We start from the raw sequence: 11,310 nt of genomic DNA on the forward strand, positions 1-11,310 counted from the left end.
GTAATACAGAATGGCTTACTTAAAGGTACTGTAACTCTTCTCTGGAACCATTAAACAACAGGTATAACAACAAATCAGACTATACATAACATCCCAAATCAAACTCCGTATTAAGGCCCTTAGGATGGAGTGTACAAAGTTCAAATATTAATTTATACTCTTTCTGTAATAACGTTCTACGTATATCAGTAGTTCTAAAAGATGGTTTTTTAAGAGTCCATAAGATGGAAAAACTTAAATCATCCTCAGTATGAGCTGCTAACTGAAAATGTTGGACTAATGGAGCGTCCATACATTTATTGCGTATTTTGGACCTATGTTCAAATTTGGCCACAACGTTCCATGCCCACCACGGAGGGATCTGGCGTAAAAAAAGCCAAAAAAGCACACCTTTCACACCTAAAATAATGATTAAACACAAAAAAGTGGCGCACAAATTATCCTGGTTCTAACTGCATGTGTAGTGCTACAGGCACATTGTATGCAGTACACACAATTTTTAGTAGAGCAATTGGGAAATTGTTGTAAAACAATCTGTTTCCCATTAAGCGTGTTAGTAAAAGATTTAACAGGTAACACAAATTTACAACATTAACAATATGAAATATGATATGAAAGTGGCCGTAGAAACAGTAATTTACCTAATGATTATAATTCTTTAAGTGCTTCCAGTTACAGTGATGGTGCTATGGAGAGACAATGGAGCACAGCTCAGATCCGGAAGACATTATCCAGGTTTTTCTTCTTCCTGTGTCTGTATCGTTTGGGTGGTGATTATGCAAGACCCACTGAAACATCTCTTTGATTACATCCAGGAGGTTTCTGTTTAAAACCCCTGAAGAATTCCATTGTCATTCCACCCATTATTACTTGTGAACTTTTTGTTGGCATCAGGACCTTGTTGAATATCTAGCCTATTGCTGAATGGTTCAGTCGTAAACATTTATCTTGCACAGTGCATTTATTCTATGACTCTGACCTATACATGGCTTTGTTAATTATTTGGCTTAGTTGAATGACCATGAGTTCATTCCTTTAGATTAGCTTTCGAGTAAATTCCTTGTTACATTTTCCAGCCAGTGTGTGGTGATTTTGGTTGTTTGTGGGAAGCTTTCCTACCTGCAGTACCAGTGTAGAGGCCGCAGTTGCATAGCTGCCAAGTTCTCCCTTTTCTCGAGAGGAAGCCTATTCAGCATAAGGGAAAATCCCTTTAAAAAAGGGATAACTTTGCAGCTATGCAGTTGTGCAAGGTCTCCTGATTCTATTTCCCAGCATGCACTTTAGGGTGAGTTGTGTGTTTTGAACACAGGGTTTTGGGGTTTTATGTGGCCCAGGTGTGACATTTGTCTTTGAAAACGGTATGAGCTTGCTATTCCAGCCACATTTGACTTTGTGTTAAAATTTGAATGCAATCGGTCAAGCGGTTTTGTTGGACATTGGAGAGGAACACACATGCCCAGTTTACATTTTTATATATATATATATATATATATATATATATATATATATATATATATATATATAGATTAACAAACCCCAGCCCCAACTAGATATTAATCCCACCCCCAACACAGTAAAAACCAAATCATAAGTCAAAATTTAAAACACCCCCACCATTTAAAACACCACAGATAAAATATACCTAACTTAAAATCAATTAAAAAGAGGAGTCCTCTCTGCCAAGTAGCAGCCGCAACCCTTGTGAAGCCTGCCAGGCCCTGCCCAAAGCCAGGTGGAAAGAGGCAATCCTTCCGGCCTTCTCAGGCAGCGTCTAGGGTTGATAATGGACTTGCTGAGGGTCCAGAAGCTAAAACTCAACCCAGGTACGGCAGAGACATTATTGGCCAGTAGTGAGCAGCGCTAATCTGTGTTGGGTGGAGTTGTGCTCCCTCTAAAGGAGCAAATTTTGAGCTACATCCTTGGAGGGGTGCAATTAGGTAGTTTTAGCCTTTGGACCCACTTCACTGATGCACATAAGCGGGTTTGCTGGGGCTGCATACACACAGCTGGAGAGTCAATGTCTCCAGATCTCTGGGGCTCCATCCCTGCCCCCCTTTGGCCATCCCCACAATCCCTATAAAGGCCATAAATCTAGGAAGCCATGACTTTGCTTGCTTCTAGTCACTTTTCCACCACAGGAGCAAACATGAGACACACACACCTCCCCGCAAAAAAGTCCAAGCTACTAAGAACCACAAGAGACTCAGCACCAAGCCTGTTTTTCATTTAATAACTTGCATACATTTTGATTAAAGTTACATTTCAATGAAAAAAAATTCTTCAGTTTCTGTACACAATAAATTAAAACTGGACTATGCTCCTGATGGGAGAGGGGTCAACGTAGATTCTGGGATGATCCTCCAAAGTATTTGTGATGACACTTTTTCAGGGTAAAGGGAAAAGTGGCTCCTCTTACCCCATACAAGCTGCCATCACCAGGAACACTTGGAAGAGCACCGTCCACAGGAACCCATTCTATATTGCAAATATCTGTAATACATTAAAAGGGACAGTATCCTGTGCAGGTGCTCCCTGTGGCTCCTCATGCTCAGCCAGGACCTCCTGCCAGATTTGTTAGGAGGAAAAGGATCAGGCTGAATATTAAACTCCTCTCTGCCAGGTGACCTGCCAGTATGGAAACCATGTGCCATGTGAGAGCCGTACGGAGACCCTTTTCTATTTATGCCCCCCCCCCACAGCCTCTGCCACTTTAGCCCTGCCCCTTCCCTGGCTGCTACCAGCCCCAGCCCACTTCTTAGTTCACCTCAACTCTTCTGTTCTCTTCCTGCATTTCTGCACTTCTCTCCACATCACAATCTAAGCCAGGCATCCCCAAACTGCGGCCCTCCAGATGTTTTGGCCTACAACTCCCATGTTCCCTAGCTAACAGGACCAGTGGTTGGGGAAGATGGGAATTGTAGTCCAAAACATCTGGAGGGCCGAAGTTTGGGGATGCCTAATCTAAGCCGACAGCATGGTCCAAGTGACTAATGACTTAGGCTACTTGCTTATATGTGCCTAGAACAGCACTGGGTAAAAATATTTCTTAAAGCATCTAATTCTCTCATTTCCCCACCCCCAAATATCCACTGTTTTGAAGGTTAGAAAATGTTTAAGACAACAGTAAGTCAAAACTGTGATTCTCAATATCCTAAGAGATGTGCTAGCCACCAGAGAAATGTCAGGTATATCAGGACTTTTTCCTATGCCCATATAAAATTCATTTTTAAAACACACAAAATTTTACGTCAAAATGCCCCCAAAGCTAATGTGTTAGGGAAAGGGAGTTGGCTAACTACAGGTCACCCCAAGTTCCGATTTGGATGGTCTGCCCAAAACAAGTATAGCGTGAAGGCAGTAGCCAGGCTCTCCCCAGCAGCTAAGGGCTAAAAATAGGCAGGAAAAGCCAATTCCAATGAATGTGAATATTAAATATTACTCATGACATCTTAAAACAGCCTCAACGTTCAGATGTGATATGCCTTTGATTCTGGGGATAAAGAAGAGAGGAAAGTCTTCATAAACCTGCTCTCTTTATTAGCTTCCAGCTGGCTGGGCAAAATGGACCTTTGGTGTGAGACTGCAAGGCAGCTCCACATTTCCAGCGTCAATTACCTTCCACACTGCAGCTACTTCCTGCTGCACAATATTTGTTTGCATATGTCTGCAGACCACAGCCGATTCTTTTCTTAGATAATAAAAACATTCCGAAGAGGAGCGACTCAAGGGCCCTTCACAGGAGTGTCCAACACTGAAAATACTGCTCCAGAACAGTGTGATTCCACAGGAAAGGACACACACCTTATGGTTTAAGATGGTGCCATACTGAAGCAACTCCGCAATATTGGGTGTGGCTGCGAAAGGCCTGCAGCAGTAGAACTGCCCTGCCCCATTAGACCAGAGGTCTGTGTAGTCCAACACACTTCCTCCTACCATGGTCAACAAGATGCTGTCGGGAAACCAACAGGCAGCACTTGATGGGAACGGAGATTCAGTAGCTCACTCCTTGTAAGTGTGGAGGTTCTGTCTAGTCTTCATGATTTGTAACCATGTGCTAGATAGACCTGTCCTCTGGGTCCCGGTCACCCCATTGTAGCATGCCTTGGCAACAATGACTATAACATGAAGGGAGCAGGAAATGTATAATTCTCCCAGGGCCAGGTAAAATAAGGAGCAGCCGATCTCTACCTTGACACTGTTCTACTCCTAGAAAACTCTTGGGGGATTACAAAAGGCTGTCCAGGATAGGTTAGCAAGAAAGGACGCCTCGAAGCTTCTTCACATTCCCCAGGAGGAAGCCATTTCACCCCCATGGTTGAGAAGTCTATAGAAGGTCATGCACCCCCCAAATTTGGTAATATCCTTGTATGTCACAAACAGCCATCAAGAAAGAAAGCTCTTGATCAGCCTGCAAAGCCAAGAGAGACTGATCTCACGCAGAGCAGTAGCCTCTGATAAAGAGCCCAGAAGCCGACACCTGCTCTTGTCTCTGCTTCTCTTCCGATGTGCGCAGACAAAGCAGCAGCCTGGGCTCCCATGGAGACAAGGACAGACCCAACTCAGATGGGCTTGTAGAGGAGAGTAGTGACATATTTCTTCTTGTAGCGATGGGTCGCACTGAGCACCATGACACTATCCTGGGAGGAGAGGAGAGAGGAGGATTAACAGGTTCTAGAATACCATGCCATGGTGATCTCCACTCCATGTTTTGGACTGCAACTCCCATCAGCTCCAGCTAATATGGACAATCATCAGGGATGATGGGAACTGTAGTCCCAAACATCTGGAGAGCACCAGATATTGGCGACTCCTCACTAACTGCTTACAGAGGAAGGTGGAAGAAGTTCTGAGCAGGGGTTAAGAGAATGAAGATATTAGAGCAGAAAGTTTGTGCTTAGAGGGTTTTGACACACTCTCACCCTTCCTCTTTCCCCATCCTTAATTTTCTTCCAAAGTAAAATACTTGCAGACTCAAAGTGTAAAATGGGCTGCTCCCATCCTCCTTGAGAAGAGCTGGAAGAAAGTGGGATATGATATAGGCAGCCTCAGACTTTCCATTTCAGGCAAAGGTAAAGGACCCCTGCACGGTCAAGTCCAGCCGAAGGGGACTAGGGGGTGTGGCACTCATCTCCCTTTTCAGGCCAAGGGAGCTTGTCCACAGACAGCTTTCCGGGTCATGTGGCCAGCACGATTAAACTGCTTCTGGCGCAATGGAACACTGTGACGGAAACCAGAGCGCATGGAAATGCTGTTTACCTTCCCGTCGCAGTGGTACCTATTTATCTACTTGCACTGGTGTGCTTTCAAACTGCTAGGTTGGCAGAAACTGGGACAGAGCAACAGGAGCTCACCCCGTCACACGGATTCAAACCATCGACCCTCTGATTGGCAGGCCCAAGAGGCTCAGTGGTTTAGTCTCTCATTTCAGCTTCTCCCCAAGACTGCTTTTTTTAAATCTTCCACTGAATTCTAAACTGTTCAAACCCGCGACTGGGCAAGGAGGTAAAGGTGGGAGAGCAATTAGCAAGATGGTGCTGTACATGGCAGGAATGAGAGAGAAGAGACAGAACATTCAGTCCATTGCCCTCAAGTTCCAAGGAGGAGGAAGAAGCACTGCAGGCTGCCTGGTCCTGGCCTTACCTTAATTGACAGGGCATAGAGATGGTTCAGCATCACATGGTTTGGCTCAGGCAAGAGGGCTGGGTCACACTGAAACAGAAGGAAATGTCACTTTTCACCTATGCAGCCCTTTCCAATTCTGTCACTGGGTGCTTACATGTACGGTACCTTACATTTTAGCCACATGAGGCCAATCAACGTGGGCACACCCCATAGCAGGTAGATGTGACCTGTTTTGCTCCAGACACTCTGGGAACCACAACTCACTTTAGAGTAAGGCTGCACCTCCCACAATAGAGCCCTTTGGGACTCATTCATCCACTATAAAGGTCTTGCTGTATACTGCCTTCGGATTGGTACTGACCGAAATGTTAGTATCCTTGTTTAGGATGACTTGGAGGAGATGGGGAGGAAGAATGGGTGGAGACTTGAAACGCTCCTCAGGTCGATAAACATACATTTCTTGGCCATATATTCCAGGAGGGGAGCCGGAAAGGTCTATTAAAAATAAAGATAGTGTGAGAAAGGAAACCAGGAAACACCATCATTTTGGATGTTGACACCAACAGCACAAGAAAGTCACCTCGACAGGAAGTCTCTGAGCTTTCTAGGGAGTCCACCTTTAAAGCATCAAACACTTCGAAGTCAGACTTCCTGACATGAATCAGATTGTTAATTGTCCCCATCTGACTGGTGACCACTGGCTGAAAAACAAGACAGAGGTACAGGCCACAGCTGCAGGTCAAATCCCCAACCTTCCCAACATATATATGCAGAGAACAAAGTCACATCCCAGGTGAAGCAAGGAGAACTGTGTAGAGGAGGTTAAACACAGCTACAAAAAAGGAAGACTTAAAAATCCTCAGTAGTGGTAGATGTAACATATAAGCAATGCAGAACACAAGGTCTCACTATTCAATTAAAACTACATCGAAAAGCTAGTCAGAATATGTACTAGGGGAGCAGTACATAAATTCAGAAGCCAGGGATTCTAACCTGAAAAAGAGAAAAAGAGAAGACATCATAGAAGCAGTCAAATAATCCAGCCAAGCTGGAAGGAAAGCCAGGGGCCTTGTCATTCCAATGACACAGAAGCCCTGGCGATTCCTGCTTGCCTCGTCTAGCTACCAGAAGCTACAGAGTGCACTGAACCTCCCAGGAAAGTAGCCTGCAGCCTGTGACCCTGACTCAGAGAAATAAGCTGGCAGGGCAGGCAACAAGGTCAAGCCCAGCCCACCTGAGAATGTAGAAGGACCTCTCAGCGATATGAGGCAGACACATGGAAGAAAAGGAATTACCTCGGAGGCATCATGAACCCACTGGCCATCCACAAAGAACTTGTACTGGTGCTCCCCTTCAGGAAGGTCCAGAATAGCGACAAAGTCATTGTGGCTGAAAGGAGAGGAAGTGATCATCCACAGTGAGAGGCAGCAGCTTAGAGCCTCATCCATCCACTCACAGCACCATCTGCCCACTCATGTATCAACCATGGTTCTATGCTGCCCCATAACCATAAAGCTCCAGGTGGCATACATAATTTTTTTAAAAAACACAACAGAAATAAAAATAGTCAATATAAAACACGTTACGCATTTACTTTCAAAAATGGGGGATTAAAATTTTAGATGCCCCCAAAAGCTTGCAAAAAAACAAACTGACAACTTAGAAAACACTGCTTCAATTAGCTTGTAAACTAATCAAACTATTCAAAGTATTAAGTGAGCTACATTGTGCCAGAATTTACAGGGAGCCCTGAAAAGAACAGCAAAGTACTAAAACTGCAATTGTCATGTATTCACAAATGCCACAGCAATACTGCCATGAGACTGGGTTACCTGGAAGATCCCACCACACAGGGCTCCTTCAATCTTAAGATCCCCTTTGGGGGCCCAATTGTATATCCTACTGTCAAGTGAAGGGAGGAGACGGCCACAAAGGAGATGGCCTACTCAATGATGGAGCCCGTTGGGAACAGCCTTTCCAGAGAAGCTCACATGGTGCCTTCTTGATAGTTTTCCAGTGCCACATTAAAACTTTTTAAACTCCTATTTCAAAGCAACCCCTTGGTCTTTAGTGTCTTAATGATGCTTTAGATAAACCTTATGTCCTCATTCTTTCAGGGTGGTTTTTAAGGTGAGCAGTTGGCACAGCGGTTCATCCCTTTGCCCACTTTACCCGTCAAGTTCAAGGGACCTCCAATGTGTGCCAGCTTTCTCTCGAGTCTTGTTCTCTGTATGATATTGTATGAAATAGACTTCAATAAAATTTCAAAAATAATGTAAGGTCTGGAATTTATTAGAAATGACACCCCCAATCTTTTGCCTTCCCTTTTGGGTACTGGTGGGGAGGGAGGCTTAAAGGAGAACAGCCTGTCCTGCAATTATCTTTGTGCTCTTACAACCTGTGACAGCTGAGGAAGCGTCTCAGTCGCAGTAAATGGATCTGAGTAAAAGAAGTTAAACTTAAGCACCTGGGAGAAAAGGTTAGTTCCACGCACAAATTAGCATTTTATTAATCATCACTTGAAGCTGAAACAGAAGCACAGCACAGCATGTTGCAGGCCAGAACCTAAATCTCACAAGGGTAATCCTTTTTAGCAGCTTTCAGTTTAGGAGCTGAATGCCCATGAGAGGAAATCTAGAAAGTAAAGAGTTTTAGCTGGCAGCTCAAATCTAGCAGGGAAGCCTTGAGTGGTTGTAGTAAACCTCGACCAGACACAGAAATTGCACTCAAGTTTGGAAAGGACTAAAGTTGTACGTTTTACCAAGCCCACAATGCCTAGATCAGGCGCCCCTAAGGCCCACGAGGCACATCCGGGCCACCAGGGTCAGGAGGAGATTGCGGAGGAGACGCCCCGTGCGCTCCAGACCCCGTCTTCCGCTTGCGGCCTCCTCACGCGTCGCTTGGGCAGCCTGGGCCGCCTCCCCGCCCCTGCCTGCCCGCCTCAGCCGCCACCCACTGTGGGGTAAAGAGGCCAAGAGGGCAGCCTTGAAGGGGGATCAGTGTCTCTGAGGCACCTGAGAAGCGAGGAAGGAGGGGAGAAAGGCTTTCTCCTGGTTTGCGTTTCCCCCCCAAATGCTGACAAAGTTTTCAAAACACTGCCCAGGAACACTGTGAGAGAATCATGAAGCAAAGGAAGCAGGCCCGCGTTGGCACCGCATCCCTTTCAGGACGAAGTGAGCAAGGACGGGCCCGGCGTGAGGGCCTTGCTGGCACTGCAGTGCACTGTGCCCTCGCTGCTGCTTCCCAGGGTACCTGCCTCGCCCCCCGCCCCCCCCCCGGGCCTGGTGCCAGCCCCGATCTGGCACGGTGCGCCTGCAATGCTGTGAGTTTGTGATGCACCAGAGGAGCTGCCCCCACAGTGAGTCAGGAGTTGTGGGGATGGGTGACATGAGGGCAGGCCACACCGTGGGGATCAGGGGTAGGGAGATGCGCAGGCAGGCTGGCGTGTGGGGATTTGGGGTTGGAGGACAGGCGTGCAAGGACAGGGTGGGGGTTTGAGAGAGAGACAGGCAACTTGGGCCCTGAGGATGGGGCTTAAGGACACGGGTGCGGGCTGGGTCATGGGGATCTGGGTTAGGGAAGCACATGCATAGGCTGGGTTGTGGGGAAGGGCGTTAAGGAGACGTGTATAAGCTGGGTTGTGGGGATGGATGTGTGCTGGCAGAAACATGTATAGGGTGGGTCGTGGGGATGGGGGCATGGAAGGCCTGCATGTAGACTGGGCCATGGGGGTGAGGGAGATCCATGTGTAGGCTGGGTTGTAGGGATGAGCATTGGTGATATTGGCCATCTCATTAGCCAAAAGTAGGCCCATACTTCCCATTGAAATACTTAGAAGTTTGTGTTGATTAAAATCGTTCTTCATTTCAAATATTGTATTGTTTTTCCTGTTTTTTGTGCACTACAAATAAAATATGTGCAGTGTGCATGGGAATTCATTCATATTTTTTTCAAATTATAGTCCGGCCCTTGACAGTGTCTGAGGGACAGTGAACCAGCCCCATTTAAAAAGTTTGGGGACCCCTAGCCTAGATAGTGGGCGAATTGGCTCCTAAACAAAATATAGACTTTGTCTTCAGTTCAAGCTCAGTCTATGCCCAGTATAAGTTAAAAGCAGAATTTATAAGCTAAGGAGGTGGTGTAGATCTCTGTTCCATTGTTTAAAAAATCAGCTTTTCCAGTTTTTTTTTAAAAAAGTGCATGTTGAACTAGGCTTGAAGTGTTCCTGGGGAGGCTACATCTGACTACATCTTCTCCTCAATCGTCATTGTTTCCTTTACAAAACCAAGATGTTACCGCCCTACCCTGCCAGGATTAATGATACATTTTATGTGAAGCATTTCAAACCTTTGCAATGTGCCATGTAGGACACGGGGCCTTCAGAGCATCCATTGCAGCAGACAGAGCACAATGCTTTGCAACAGAGGCGGCTCCCAAGGCTGAGCCATCAAGCCATACCAATCCCATGAGGCGCATGGATGTATGAAACCTGTCACGGAGAGCCTTTCATGCCCAGACCCCCATTGCTCCTTGGGCCGGGCTTTGCTCTGTGTCGGTTGGGGTGGGGAGAGGACAAGCTCTCCTCCCCGAGACACACGCAGAGCAGCAGTTCAGCCAACTCCTTCCGCACCTTTTAATGAGAGGGATCTTGGCGCTCCAGCTGTTGAAAGATCCCGAGATGAAGACTTCCTTCCCTCCCTCCGTCCAGCGTATGACGGTGGGGCGAGCCTGCTGGGCTGGCTTGAGGGACTCGTCCAGGTCATGGTGCCAAGACACGAAGCCTTTATCCCCGGGAAGCTGCAGGAGGGAAGCAAGAGTTGCCCGAGTCTGACCCCGGACAGAGACCCCGGAGGGAGACTAGGGCGGGCGGGGTCCCCCCTCTAGTCGCCCCCTCGGCCCCCACCCCACCCCGAAGCGGGTCCGTGTCCGTTGGGAGGGGCTACCTTGGCGCCGGGGGCGTTGAAGAGGGCGGGGTCGTCGCTGCTGCCCACCATGATCTTGTGGGGAGGGGGCTCCTTGGCCGGCGCAGCCACCCCGGACCCCTCCGAGCGGGGCGCCTTGCCCCCCGGACGCTCTCCGGACCCGCGCTCGCTCGCCGTGTTCCCCATGGCCGGGGGGCGAAGGGGGCCCCGGGAGGAGGAGGAGGAGGAGGAGGAGGAGGCAGCTGCTACTGCCGCTGCCCTTCGGCAAGGGACGCCTCGCCTCGCCTCGCTCCGGGCCGGGCTACTTGGCCTCCTCTCCGGCCTCCGCCTCCGGCGCGAGCGAGCGAGGAAGGGCCGGCCCCTGGCGCCCTCTCCCCGGCCCGGCGGGGCCGCCCGTCAAAATGGTGGCGCCCAAGAAGCGCATGCGCACTGCGACGATGCCGAACGGGAGGGAGGGAGCCTCTGGCGGGCCGCTTTCTCCTCCCGAGGAGGCCCGCCTCGCCTTCCACCCGCGCACCCCGGGGGGAAGGAGGGCTGTGCCGGCCAGGATGGGCCCGGAAAGCTGTGCCAGCCGTAGGAAGCCCCTCAAGGCGCTGGTCCTCATTGCGCCGCTGCGTCTGGCGTCGGAATCGCGCTTCCCCCACCGGGGAGAAAACTGGGGGACGGGTGCCCCACCCCCAGATTTAGGGAGAACCTGCGAAGAAGGGGGATTTCTCCTTGTTGAAATTCATCTTGTTTGCTTTGGGCCCAGTTGTCTAATCTATTA

The 11,310-nt window shown here is 48.3% G+C and overlaps 1 protein-coding gene across 1 annotated transcript; it reads right to left on the reverse strand.

The window, feature by feature from the left end:
* Positions 1-2,208: 2,208 nt before the first annotated feature.
* PRKAB2 (protein kinase AMP-activated non-catalytic subunit beta 2) lies at positions 2,209-10,983 on the reverse strand. The gene is made up of 7 exons (XM_035102109.3): positions 10,566-10,983; positions 10,253-10,419; positions 6,918-7,011; positions 6,203-6,323; positions 5,984-6,117; positions 5,641-5,709; positions 2,209-4,637 (listed from the first exon to the last, which is right to left on the reverse strand). Exons 1-7 carry the CDS (start codon positions 10,728-10,730, stop codon positions 4,560-4,562), a joined length of 828 nt encoding a protein of 275 aa, XP_034958000.1. The 5' UTR covers positions 10,731-10,983; the 3' UTR covers positions 2,209-4,559.
* Positions 10,984-11,310: the final 327 nt, after the last annotated feature.

This window comes from Zootoca vivipara, chromosome 7 (genome assembly GCF_965207765.1).
Source record: "Zootoca vivipara chromosome 7, rZooViv2.hap1.1, whole genome shotgun sequence".
Taxonomy (NCBI): Eukaryota; Metazoa; Chordata; class Lepidosauria; order Squamata; family Lacertidae; genus Zootoca; species Zootoca vivipara.

What these genes read in the sequence shown, in the direction of transcription:
- PRKAB2 (XM_035102109.3), bottom strand. Translation starts at nt 10,730, where the DNA reads ATGGGGAACACGGCGAGCGAGCGCGGGTCCGGAGAGCGTCCGGGGGGC. An exon ending in TCAACGCCCCCGGCGCCAAG is followed by an intron (nt 10,420 to 10,565) that starts GTAGCCCCTCCC and finishes TCCCTCCTGCAG; the next exon opens with CTTCCCGGGGATAAAGGCTT. An exon ending in AAGATCCCTCTCATTAAAAG is followed by an intron (nt 7,012 to 10,252) that starts GTGCGGAAGGAG and finishes CTCTCCTTTCAG; the next exon opens with CCACAATGACTTTGTCGCTA.